At 34.9% G+C, this 13,947-nt stretch overlaps 2 protein-coding genes across 3 annotated transcripts; both read right to left on the reverse strand.

Moving 5' to 3' along the window:
* Positions 1-188: 188 nt before the first annotated feature.
* Positions 189-1,340, reverse strand: LOC105976812 (serine/threonine-protein kinase BLUS1). The gene has a single exon (XM_013002071.2). The coding sequence runs from the start codon at positions 1,167-1,169 to the stop codon at positions 231-233; it is 939 nt and encodes a 312-aa protein (XP_012857525.2). The 5' UTR covers positions 1,170-1,340; the 3' UTR covers positions 189-230.
* An 8,914-nt stretch (positions 1,341-10,254) lies between these two features.
* Positions 10,255-13,625, reverse strand: LOC105976813 (amino-acid permease BAT1 homolog). Of its 2 annotated transcripts, XR_016033086.1 has the most exons (8): positions 13,202-13,625; positions 12,937-13,119; positions 12,676-12,795; positions 12,380-12,571; positions 11,822-12,127; positions 11,570-11,752; positions 10,360-10,923; positions 10,255-10,309 (listed from the first exon to the last, which is right to left on the reverse strand). XR_016033086.1 is itself a non-coding variant. In XM_013002072.2 (7 exons), exons 1-7 carry the CDS (start codon positions 13,274-13,276, stop codon positions 10,423-10,425), a joined length of 1,560 nt encoding a protein of 519 aa, XP_012857526.2. In that variant the 5' UTR covers positions 13,277-13,366; the 3' UTR covers positions 10,255-10,422. The 2 variants fall into 2 exon arrangements, 1 of the variants encoding a protein (XP_012857526.2); XM_013002072.2 differs by having other exon boundaries at positions 10,255-10,923; positions 13,202-13,366.
* Positions 13,626-13,947: the final 322 nt, after the last annotated feature.

Raw genomic sequence — 13,947 nt, forward strand, 5'->3', positions numbered from 1 at the left:
GAATTACAGTTATACCTCTATACATTAATATAGTCGGACTAGGGAATTTTTATTAATTTAGCGAATTATTAAATTATCGAATTAATAATTTAACATGTTTTCACCGAGTCAGGACCGAAACTATTATTTAATCGAGGTACGCAAGATTTATGAAAAAATAAATAAAAATAAAAATAATAAAACCATAACTAGTTATTAGCCCTAACCCTCTACTATGATAAAAAAATAAATCACCTCATGTTCTTGCAAGCTTTGTTCAGTTTTTCCAAACCCTGTAGCCCTTCGGGAAAGTCGACTCGGAACAAGTCGTACTCCTCCATCAACTGATTCACCGTCGGCCTCTTCCCCGGTCTATCGGCAAGACACGCCGCCACCACCTCTCTCAGCTGCTCCGGCATCTCCTTTCTCTCCCCTCCATTCAAACAACACCCGAGAAACCTTGAACTAGAAGCCACCGGAACCATCTTGTTCTTTAGCAACTTTTCGAATCTCCCTGAATCCGAACCCGGAATCCGCCCGTAAAACAATTCCAGGGCAAGCAAACCAAACATCCACACATCGCCTTCTTTAGTGCTAACACTCAAGCACTTCCCACCGTGGGTCTCGCTAAACTCTGGGGCGATTGTCCAATCAGGGTAGCCGCCGCCCGGAGATTCCTTACTCGGGCGGTACGAGAGTGACCGGAGCGCCAATTTGATCGTGCCGGGATATTCCTCCCCGCCGCACGGGAAGATGCAGTCTGCACCGATGTAGCGGTGCAGAATGTTCTTCCCGTGCATGTGGACTAGGGCTTTTAAGGTTTCTTTCAGGATGAAGGTAACCGATTTCTCGGGCAGCCCATGTCGGAAAGAGGACCGGATGACTGACCGGATCGAGAATCCGGGCAGCGGGGTCATGACTATCCAGAGATGATTATCCGGGGAAGTCGTGAAGGAACAGTGGACGCTGACCGTGTTCTCGTGGCCGTCGCACGTTTTGGCTTGCCGTAATTCTCCCGTCATAAAGTATATGTCGTCTTTGATTTCGTCGAAGCGGACGATCTTGATTCCCACCGGAAACTCTTCTCCGGTGGCCGGATTCACGTGTTTGGCCTTGTGCATGGTGGCGAACTCAGCCGTGCCTATGGTGGCCGTCAAGACATATTGGCCTTTGTCACGTGGGAATTCCATATTATACGGCGCCGGTATGTAATTTCTTTAACTTTTTTTTTTTTGTTTTTCTTTTTCCTCCTTGATTTGTTAGTGTTTTTTTTTCTTTTCTTTACGACTGAGTTGAATTGGAATATATAGGGGTTGTAAATATGTAAGTAGAGTTGTTGAAGGATGAGGATTGAATTGAACCCTAATTACGTAAGGGAACAAATTGTGTTTACCAATGACTCGGAAAAAGTAGAGTTATACATATATCATATATGTACTATATAATTCAAATTTATTACAGATAAAGATATACCAAAAATATAGATACAAAATTTAAAGTAGGGAAAGAAAGAAATTATATGAATTATCAAAATTTTAATTTGTATAAATATCACAATTAGATGTTTAATTATTTTTCACTAAGTAAACTGATCCGGACTGATTTGGGCCTAGAGGAAAGACCCAAGTCCAATTAAGTAAAGCCCAGATGATCAGACCCGACTTGGGCCCAGAGAGAGGGCCCAAGTCAAGTTGAAGGAAGGCCAATACCACAAATTCATGATAGACCGCAAGGGGTAATGAACGAGGTATAAATCATGCGAGATAGGCTAACAATGAAATTCCATGACTGACGAAGTAAGTGTCACGTAGGCATTTCGAGAGTCGTGCAGGGGACAATTCTGAGAGGTAAATGATGGGTGGCAGGCTTGAATTGATTGAGGAACAGTGAAATTGACCAATAAGAATTCGCCACGTGGCAGAGTAGACAGGATGACGGCTTTTGTACCTAGAAAATGTAAACAGCCCAATCAGGGCCCATGTTGTAGTAGTATATATACTAGTTTATGTAGAGAGAAAAGAAATCAATACATTGGACCCTCCATATACATTATGTCTACATTATTTAATAAGTCTTTCAAAATATACAAGGTATGAACATTCAAATTTGTGACCAAATCTAATAACCTATCGGATAAAATAAAAAAGGAAAACCTATATTATTGTATGCGGCTAATTGAGCCCCATCATAAACTATGTAATATATATAATAACAAAATAAATAAGAAATTCGGAGAAAAAAATTTTGAAAACTAAAACAGGATTACAAATCGAAAATTCCAAAACATCTACATAAATTTACAATTCAACTTCGGAAAAGTCAAAAACTAAAATTTTGGAAATCCCTTCGAGTCGGAATCGACCGATATTGAAAATTAATTTTTGACCTTCACCCCAATTTATAGCAATTAGGAAGAAGAACAAGGCCTTTTTTTTTTGGTAATATGCTATCAGCTTCTCAAATGAAAACTAATTTGAACTAAATAACAAATCTAAATCTAATAGTTTAATTAAATCCTTAGTTTGAAATAATATATGACTCACATCCCTCATTTTGTTTATTCCTATCTTGCCCTTATACTTTTAATTCTATAAAGTACATATATTCACGTTTCTCAAATATTTACGGGGAGAGCAAGTTTTTTTTTTTTTTTTTTTAATTAATTGCTCACATTCTTCATTTTTTTGTATAGATATGTTTCTGAAAGTATATTTTGACTAGTTGCATACGATTTTATTGATCTTTAAGAGATTGTCTTGGTTTGTCTAATTTGCTATTTTATTAAACTTGTTACATGCATGGACAACGTTCTTAGGGCGATATGATTGTGTGGCGGCAAATGTTAGGGTTCAAAATGGCAAATCTAGGTTTTCCAAAAGGAGTAGGTGATTACGGTCGTGGCGACTGTGACTGTAATTGGCTGCTAGGGTTTGATCGACGGGGTCTGTGTTGACCGCTAGGGTTGGTGACAACTGAAAATTATTGGTGACTAGGTTCTGGAATAGTACGCGGTAATACAACGTAGTATACCATAGTACACTGTAGTAGACTATACGTAGTATACCCTAGTCTACTACATGCTCTTGTACTATATATGAACAGCCAGATGATGTGCGATGAAGTGAAATTCAAGTTTTAGATACCTACAAGCACGATAGTGACTACGGTGACTATAGATAATTATATTTATTGATAGAAGATAAAATGTTTTTTTTTGAAAAATAAGTAAATAGTTTTCAATGTTACATAGAAAAAAATGAATTTGTTTTTATAATAGCGTATAAAAGGCTAAAATTACGAAAGAGAAAAAGACAAACTGGTATTTTGTAAAAACAAATTTAAAAACGTCAGGATGGAAAAATGAAAAATATTATATACATAATAAAAAATGATAAATGCAATTTGAATTACTTAGTGCAAATTTCGAATTTTGAAGTGGAGGGCCATTTTATGAATAAGATGTGAAGCAAAACTTTAGTTGAACTTGTCATTTAGTTCTAATAAGTTTTGTCACCAAAGACCTATATCTTATGGCCCCTTTCTTTTTTCCTCCATTAGGAATAAATTTTTGTGCCCATGGCATAGCGTTCTCACAGCCCGAGCACAACTTAGGGAAGGAATCCGAATTGGAAACGGTCGATCCATGGATTACGAGTGAATGACGTACGACGATTTACACACCAAGACCCATACACTCGGTGTTTCCATACAAGGTGTCGACATTATTGATCATAACACGGGCTTGTGGAATCTTGATGTCATCGATAGTATTTTTTGCTTTTTTCTCTTTGATTTATACACAGGCCGGTTCTGACTATAGGTAAAAGAGACGGTTGTCTCGGGTCCTCGATTTTGAAAAAAAAAATAGGGGCCCCAAATAATATTTTGTACTTTTTATAAATACAAGTTATAGTGTTAAATGATATTTAAAATATATAAATAGTTCAAAATAACTATAAATATATTATTTTACATAGTTGTAGATTTTTTTTACACTAATTGCATTTGATGTGAATAAAATATTATAGAACAATTATAATTAGTTAGATAATGAGTTATTCAATCAATTTTTTATCTATTTCAAGATTTTAAACGTCTTTTTTTCAGTAGTGTTTGTATTTTTTAATAATTTATATTGCTTGTCTCTAAGCGCTTAGCTTGTAACTTCATGTAAGAGTGTCTCCAATGCTAAACTCAAGAAAAACTCCAAAAATCCTAGGTGTTAAGTACCAAATGTGAATCTTAAAATTTTCTGAATCCTATTTGGCAAGATTGAGTTTCTCTATTGCAAAGTCTTCTCCAACGTAACACTCAAAACTCAAAAAGTTCCTTATGTGCAATTTCTTATTAGGTTTTTAAATTAAAATCAAAATCATTAATTTATTTAAAGAAAATATTCCGGCAAACAGAGAAAAACTTGTAATTCCCGTTTTCATTCTTGATTTAATACCAGTACCGTTTATTCAAATTTATTTCATAGATAAGATATTTATTTGTAAACATTCATTAGTTAAATATTTTCATGAACAAAATTTAAATTGACATTTTTTCTTTTCGTTAAACCACGAACATATATTGTATACACACTAGCAATTTCTATAGATCACACGTACGCCCGTATGCTTCATTTATTTTAGATAAGATGGATCACATTAATTTAACTGATTAAAGTTTGAGAAAATTATTGTTAAGAAAAATTAAGTAATTAATTAGTGTTTTTACCTGAAAGTCGAATCTCCAAAGAAACATATAATTTCAATAAAATAGTGTAGAAGAAGGTGGAAAATGAGTAGAGCTATGGTGAAATTCATCTACGGTTTGAAGATAATTTATTTATATTAATTTTTTTAATAGAAAGTAAAAGAAAAAAATATATTAAATGATGACTTGACACTTTAGAGATCCTCAAGATGACACTCCAATTTCAGAGTGTCATATATCTTAAGAGTCTTTAAAATCACAAGTGCCACCTCATCGCCACATCATTTGGAGATTTTTCTTAAGATTTGCATTGGAGATGTTTTTTTAACAAATATATCTAAGTATCCTATGTCGCACTCTAAGTATTCGAGATTGAGTCTAGCATTGGAGATGTTCTAACCTCTTAATGAGATTGTAACATCTTCTAAATTCTCGGTGGTTTTACACATATATTAACGAGTAAGACTATCTTTCCCATCTAAACTCCACAATTATCTCTCTACGAATCGTCAAGGCCGGTCCGGCATATTCGGGGGCCGGGCCGAGAATATAATTGTTCGTAGTTCGGGGGGCAACGTCCGGCTTTTTTTTTTTTTTTCTGCATCTTAAGATTATATATATATATATATATATATATATATATATATATATATATATATATATATATATATATATATATATATATATATATATATATATATATATATATATATATATATATATTAAAAAATTAAAACTTCGGGCCCCTATGACATTGGGCCCTGGGCGTGGGCCCTGCTCACCCCACCCCAGGACCGGCCCTGCGAATCGTCTCCCTTGTGTTGTAACATTCTGTTTATTTCTATTTGGGATGTGATATTCGCGCTAGCAAAATTACGAATGCGGGTTTAAAAAATCCACTCTCTACTTATCTTTCACTCTCTACAATTTTATTTTTAATAGCTTTTATATTGGAAATCGTTCCAAAACCCGTGTTATTGTAGTGATTTGCAAAGAAAAATGAGTGCATCGAATGAGGATCGAGATACGGAACCCAATGAGGTAAAATTTGTTCGTTTTTGTTCTTTAAATGGCGAAAACGCGACTCACAACCAATTTTGACGCCGAAAAATGCGATTCACGACCAAACTAGGCGCAAAAAAACTCGATTCACGCCCGGTTTGGGTGCGAAAAAGTACTTTTCGCGCCCGGTTAGGGCGCGCGTGCTGACAGTTTAAAAAAAAAATCATACATATTTGTGCTGATAAGGATTCGAACACGGGTGCATTATGTACAAGAATCAACTTGGCAAAAAATTAATAAATAAACATTGCTACCGAGACTCGAACACGGGTCCATTATACAATAAACGAAATGCCTGACCAACTAGGCTATAGCAAGTTTGGTTAACTATTACTTATTTAAATGTACTCATTCATTTCTGTTATACTGGGCAAAAAAAAAAATTGAACCGGACGACCGGTCCAGAACCGGCGTCTGGATCGGACGCCCGAAGTAATTTTCCACGCCCAAAATGAGCGTGGGAAAGCAGTTTCCACGCCTAAACCAGGCGTGGAAACTGCTTTCCCACGCCCATTTTGGGCGTGGAAAATTCGAAAACCCAACACTAAAAACAGCCCCAAATCGAGATTTTCATGGAATTTTCACATGATTAACCACAAATTCAATATATATAACTACTTCAGATGATTAATTACCTTTCAAATTGACGAGATTTTCGGATTTGGGAGGATTTGTGAGAGAGGTTGAGGGTTTTTGTGAATTTTGGGGCTTTTGGGGAATTTGGGGTTTGGGTGGATTTGAGGATTTTTAGAGAGAGAAAGAGAAGACTATTGTGAAACACATTCGTAAATTAGCTGCCCCGTAAATCATTTCAGTTTCTATTTTCATTATTTAAATGTTTATGTGTTTTAACAAAGGGGTAGACCATTTTACAACGAGATAGAAATTAATGTTTATTTATATTTAAGTTCTTATGCATTTCCTAAGGTATATATATTGACTTCTCAACTTGATGTATATATGAACTCTTTTAAAAATTTAAAATATGTATACATTTTATAAATTGTGAAGAGATTTCAATATAATTAAATACTCCAAACGTGGGCCATAGTCTAAATTAATTAAGTTTAGTTGAGGTTATTGAGTTTTATTAGGATTAGTATTTAGTAGCTGAATTGGACAAGTATTGATCACCTTCTCAACATCTATATATACTTGTAGCAGAAACCCTTTTTTCATCTCACGCATCTCTCTCTCTCTCTCTCTCTCTCTCTCTCTCTCTCTCTCTCTCTCTCTCTCTCTCTCTCTCTCTCTCTCTCTCTCTCTCATCCTTTTTCTGGAGTTTCAAGCAGCGAAGATGAACGGATCCGTAGCCCTCGTTTTTCATAGTGTTGCCAGCGAAATCGGTTTGTAGTTTTTAAGCGCTCTCTCTCTTTTCACAAGTTTTTGCAAGAATCAACCATGTGTAATCTCTAATTGTTAAAAAAACCATCGTGTTAAAAATATTAGCAAACATCCCCTATAAAAATTAGTCAGAGCCAATAAGGCCCGAACGAGCTGAATGTATGTTGAATGTGCAGTTTTCGCCACTTGGGCTATGTTTTTTGACCTCAAAAGATCAAAATACCCTTTAAAACATAAATTTAGAAAATTATAAATTCACCCCATAGTTTTTGTAAGGTCCAAAATAGAAGTTTCATATTTTTATTTTCTATTTAATATAAACAAAAATTCATTTTGTTTATTTAAATTGAATAATTTTTAAAATCATTCAGGGTAATTTTGTCATTTCATATAAGTCAAAAAACAATATTAATGTAAGGAGTTGTGTGTTTTGTAAACCGTAACATGGGGGGCGTAATGCTAAATCTTTTTACATAGGTTTTTTTTTTTTTTTGACAATTAGAAATTACACAGAAGGTCTGTACTAATAACTCTTCATTGCTGTTTTGAGATTGACCCAAACGATCGTTCATTCATCGATCATGTAACCTTGGTTATTCATCTTTCATATATATAAGTTGTTTTCAATTATATATTACTATGGAATCATGCAACATAGATATTCTGTTAGGAATATTACATAATTAGTTTATTAATTAGGATTATTATTTCAATTCAACCATTATTTCATTGAGGTATATAGTATAGCTTGTCGGAAGAGGGATTCTTAATTGGCCGGCCGGTTTTCTTGTATTTCAATAACTTTATTTTCACTACGTTACAATAAAATTATTATTCAATAAATCATAGGTTTTCGTAGGAAATACTAATGTGATTTCAATAATGTAATCCTTATATATATATAATTGTTAATCATAGGTTAGACACCAATTTAAATTAGCTAGTTGCACACACACTACTCTTTACATAACCTTATATAATTATTTGCTAATAATATTTTTCTTCCCTTTTGTGGGCAAATTATTAGGCAATGTCGGCTCTCTCTTGCTCTTTATATGTACATTGTAATATTCTTCTCTATCCTTTAGTGCGGTCTGTGAGATGTTACATCTGGTACTGCAATACACGGGGTAGTTATAAACCATAAATCTATATAAAATAACCACCCACCAAGAATACATACACATGTGTATGTGTGCGTGCGTGTTATTTTATGTTTTTAAAAAAAATATGAACTCGTAATAACTAAAACTTGTCCAGACCCTTAACTTCGTCAATGTTTTAGTCATATTTTTTTAAAAAAATATGAACTCTAATAAAAAAAACTTGTCCAGACGTACTTGTTGAGTGTATATTTTACACTCAATGTATACTTTCTTACGAGATTTTTTGTATATTTTTATTGATTTAATGGTGCTTAATGAATGGTTTATTGTATTTTAGGTAACGATTTGGGAGTTCTAAGGATAAAACGAGCCAAAAAAGGTAAAAAAACGGGCAAGAACGGAAGAAAACAGTCGGGTGCTGAAAATTGGCCGGCGCGGCCGTGCCAAATTTAGCCTATTTTTGGCAGAAGGTTTCGGCGATTCTCGTGCGGCCGTGTGAGAATTGCAAAACCAAGCACGAATTATGGAACTTTGGAACACAATCTTAGAGGAAGAGGAGCGAGAGAACGGAGAAACGAAGACAAAGACCTGACGAATCTTCATCATAATTCTTCTTTCACCTATCTTTTCGTAATCTATGACTTTTATTACTTTTATTATGTTTTTCGTAGAGAACATGAGTAGCTAAGTTTTTAATCTAGGATTTTGTTGGAACCCTATGTGGGATGGTGAACCCGTTTTCTTGAGATTATGCAATTTTGATTTTATGATTATTTCTTCTACTTGTTATGATTGTTAGTGCATGAACCTGATCAATTTATGTGCTTTATCTGTGATTACTGGGATTGACTCGACAGAGCTATTTTGATAATTAGACGATAAGTAAAAGAACCTTCGAGTAGTTTTCACCGGATGAGTGTGTCAATTGCATGTGGTGTCGTAGACATACAGATATCACCTTAGGTAGCCATTTACGAGACTTGTTAGTTGATATTTTATTCATAATTGGTTTGCATAGACATATAGTGAACAGTATATGAATAATAGACTCATAATACACGCGACAACGGGTTATGAGTAAATTAGTGTCCCGGGTTAATAATCATGAATCATATATTTCATAATTGATGGATTTTGAGGAGCAATTCTTGCATTGGTGAAGATAAAATCCTAGATCCGTTTTTATATTGATATTTTCTCGTGATTATTTGCTTTCATAATTAGTTTAATTATTTAGTTGATTAAATTTGACAATTTTGCGTAGGCTGGATAAAAATCATAATTGTTAGAATTTGGTACATAGGATTAGATAATTTGAGTATTCCCTGTGGGATCGACATCCGGCTCTTACGAGTCTACTTTTACTACTTGTTTCCGATACGTGCACTTGCGTGTTAGGTATTTAGCCCCAACTGTACTCTTTAGAATGAATTAATGTGTACACTATTACAATACGGCCCGGTTTGGTTCCCAAGATAAGGTAATTTCCCCTATAAAATTATAGGGCAGTAATTTTATAAGATGTTTGTTATCGAAATTTGAATTTTTTATCTTCCCATTATTTAATAGTGGTTTCTTTAAAATCAACCCAATTACTTACAAATATCCGAATATTGTTTTTATTTTTTTCGATTTTTTTTTCGAAAAAAAAATATATTTTTTCATTTTATTTCGAAAAATATTTTTTATTAACTTTTTTCGAAAAAATATTTTTTTATTTTTTCGTTTTCTTTTTTTTTTCGAAAAATATATATTTTTTCAATTTTTTTTCGAATTGTTTTAATATTTAATTTTTTAATTGAATATGTCATTGTGATAAATTGAGGAAAACTAGAAAGAACAATTTTATCATTAATATATCTAATCATGCCACAATAATTTTATTTGACCTCTCAAGGTTCAATTAGTTATCTATCAATTAGCCATGATAGTAATGATATTTTGTCAGGTTCACCCGAAAAAAAAATAGTAGGACTTATCAAAAATAAAACTAACTCTTACTATTTAGTTAATTTTGGTTAATTTCCCCAAACAAACGGAGTCTGCAAATAGAACATTATCGTGGGTAAACATTTAGATTCAAATAAAAATATGCACACGTGATGCTGATGCTGATGCTGAAGTTTAAGAACAAAAAAAAAAAAAAAAAAAAAAAAAAAAAAAAAACTTATGTTTCTATTAACAAGAAAGAAATCAATCAAGGATAATAAAACCTAGTACTAAATAGTAATTAAACTTTAATGTTGGGAATAATAATATTATCGATATTTCTAACAGGTCCCTTAAACCATTTTCTTGCATCAACAGCCCACCAAATCATTATCAATCCCAAACCAACACCCAAAGCAACCGGCGCGTAGTTGAAAGTATTCCACGTGATTGGATAATAAGTGGGCAGCAGGAAAACCGAGCAAGTGTAGCAAATCCAGAGAAAGGCAACCAAGCAAACGGGCCTTCTTGCTCGGCCCAAATAAAATGGGCCCGGATTGAAATTGTTCTCCGCCATTACCAATCTGGCGAAGATTGGTACGGCGTAGCCGCCGACCCAGCCGATGGTGCAGATGGAAGCTATGGCGGTGAAGACCACGTTGACTTTCAAGATCGGCAGTCCCATGAGGATGCAGATGGCGGCGCAGAGCCATACGGCGTTTGATGGTACTTTGTGCTTTCGGTGTAGTTTTCTCCATATTTGTGAGTACGGGACTCCTTTGTCTCTTGATAGAGCGTATACCTGCATTTACATTGCAACCTCGATAAATTAATACTCGATAATTCCATAATTTTATACAAGAGTTGTTTTCTAACTTTTCTTTAGTTCTTGTGGAAAATTCAAATTATTAGAAATATATAAAAAAAATCGTGTATAATTGCATTAACATATTCGGTCCCCTAAACTTAAAATTCTGACTCCACTAGTGATTAATTTGTGGGAGAGAGTCATTTGAGTCGTGTCTACAAGTAGAAGTCGGAACAAAATTTTCGAATAATGTCAACATTGGTTAGTAAACATTTCGAGTTTGGAACAATTTTCGAAACTCTGGTTTTAAAATTCGTTAGATAGGAATTGGATTATACATAAAATTTTCAATTATTTTTTAAATAACCTTGATCATATTACTATTGTTACATATCTAAATTATCCAATTATGTATGTATACATATCGAATTTTAGTTTTAATAAATAATGCCACAAATTTATGAAAAATTTCAAAAAAATACCAAGGTCCGATTTCCCTAAATTTCGAATTAATATGATTTGTAGGCTTTGAAATCTTGATCACTTCTTGAGCTAATTGTATATATAATGATACAATCCGTTCGATTTCTATCCCTAAATATAACGCGCAATAAAATAAGTAGAGAATTAAGGCCCATACCACTCTGGCTGCACTAGTGGTTATGGAGAGTCCACCAAAGAAGAAGGAACCCCATATTATAAACAATAAAATTATTGCCCCCGTCGAACTCTGGTACCGCCCGTAAAATGCATCGTACAATATTTGAGCCGGCACGAATACCCCCGCAGTTTCGTTAGACGTGTCAAACAGATATGCTGGATCCTGTAATAACACAAGTAAGGCCTCGTTTGGTTGGTAAGATATAAGTGGTAATTAAGGGGAAAAAAATACCTGAATGCTGAAAGTAAGAGCCAAAATATATGCCCATCCAAACAATGAAATGATGCCTATGCTGGCGAGAATTGCTATAGGTCCATTTTTGTCGGCACCTTTTGTTTCTTCGGTCAAATGCGCGGCGGCATCGTACCCGTAGAGAGAATACTGACTCACGAGAAGAGCGAGAATCGCTGCGTATGGTTTGCTAGATATTCCGGTCGACTCGGGTGCTGTTTCGAATGAAGTGAATACGTACGAAGCAGACTGCCTAGTCAGCGATACGAGGGGAAGCAAGATCACAATCACTAATCCCCCAATTACCTGCACCCATATCAAAATACAGTAGAACCTCGATAAATTAATAACTTCGCTTAAATAATAGTTTTTTTCGGTCCCGACTCTGTGAGAATGTTAAATTATTAACTTGATAATTTAATAATCCGCTAAATTAATAGAATTTTTCTAGTCCCGAATGTATTAATTTATAGAGGTTTAACTGTACGTGTGACAAAGTTGACATAATATACAATACTCGAAAAAAAGAAAATTTAGTAATCGGTTATAAAAATTGACCTGCCACCATATCGAGATGATGTCGATGAAGGCTATGACTTCGAGCGCAAATGTGTTGAGCACGGCCCATATAATTGTGAGGCCCATATACATGCAGAGAAATAGCCATCGAGGGGCGAGGTATCCTCCGTCTTTATTTGTGCCGGTGCACAGTAATATGATGCTCTGCAGAGTCTGTGATCCCGCGTAGGCCTACACGAAAAACGTGCAAAACAAAAAAATTAAATCGAAGGGGGTTGTGAATTTAAAAGTATAGAGCATCTAGAAATATTATAAGCTAGTTAATTTGTGCATACCTGTGTTCCTATGCCGGCAATCAGGCCGATCGTTTCGAGCCAAGCGCAGCACCACGATGCAAACGGGCCCCACTTCGGGCCGGCTAAGTGTGCGGCCCAAAAATACAGCGATCCGGTCGTCTGTAAGTTCCGGAAAAAAATGTGATGCTTTTAGCAAATCAAAATGAAGCAATGTGGATGGAACAAAATATATAATCTAAACTGCAAAAAGCAAAATTTTAAATGTTACACGTGAAAAGGAAATGAAATTAGACGAATTACCGGGAAAGAGGAGCAAATCTCGGCCATGGCGAATCCGACGAACCAAGTGAAGAAAGAGACGATAACCCAACCCCAAACAAGAGTTGCGGGCCCCGCGTACAGTAGACTCGGACCGTACAGCGGAGTGATCCCCGTGAAAAGCGTCATCGTCGAAAACGAAATCGCTAGTGTTTTAAATAACGTCTGCACACAATAATACAATATATATAAGCATCAATAATACTAAAGAAAAAAAAAAGAAAATGGATAATTGTTTGTTTATTACCATCTTTCTTCTAAGCTCTTGCTTGTATCCAAGCTCATTGAGCCGCTTCTCCGCCGGATCGATCGACTCGTCCATTTCTTCGTTCGTTCAGCTCCGATGATTTCTTCGACTTCAGAAAATCAAGAACTACAGCAGAAGAAGAAAAACAAATAACTGTGGCTACTTAGGAGTTGTTTGGCAGGTACATATTATAAAGGGAGAGAGAGTTTGACTGATTCAAGAAGTGCTGTAGGTAAGTTCTAAATTTGGATTTGCTGTCATAACTAAAAGGTCAAAAGCTCGATCGGCACAACGACAGCAGGACGTTGACATTTTCATAACTCGGTCAACCAAAAAAAAAAAACACTAAACAAACAACAGCTTGAATTGACGGCCGTTATATTTAATACTCTGTCCATACTGGAGTTGTTTTAAAGAAGATCAATTTCCTCTCTCTCTCTCTCTCTCTCTCTCTCTCTCTCTCTCTCTCTCTTGATTATTTATTTTTCTTTTCGTATTTTTTAAGAACACCATCATTACATGATGCATGATCACCGTCTATGTCATGGTTATCCTTGTATAGAATAATAAATGCATTTCATAGAGGAGTAATTGTAGGACAACATTTTTCTAATTTTTCATATAAGGACATCCATTTTTCTAATTTTTCATTTCAGGACATCATTTTCCTGTTTTTGCTATAAATTTTTGGAGTGAAAACAAAAGGCACAGACCACACAGTCTTTTGAGAGCTTAACTGTGCATGT

Source organism: Erythranthe guttata, chromosome 8 (genome assembly GCF_056151865.1).
Source record: "Erythranthe guttata isolate IM_541 chromosome 8, IM_541, whole genome shotgun sequence".
NCBI lineage: Eukaryota > Viridiplantae > Streptophyta > Magnoliopsida > Lamiales > Phrymaceae > Erythranthe > Erythranthe guttata.

Excerpts from the sequence above, each read along its gene's own strand:
- LOC105976813 (XM_013002072.2), bottom strand. The coding sequence starts at position 13,276 with ATGGACGAGTCGATCGATCCGGCGGAGAAGCGGCTCAATGAGCTTGGA. Across the intron at positions 13,120-13,201 it reads AAGAGCTTAGAAGAAAGATG|ACGTTATTTAAAACACTAGC; the intron begins GTAATAAACAAA and ends TATTGTGTGCAG. Across the intron at positions 12,796-12,936 it reads AGATTTGCTCCTCTTTCCCG|ACGACCGGATCGCTGTATTT; the intron begins GTAATTCGTCTA and ends CGGAACTTACAG.
- LOC105976812 (XM_013002071.2), bottom strand. The coding sequence starts at position 1,169 with ATGGAATTCCCACGTGACAAAGGCCAATATGTCTTGACGGCCACCATA.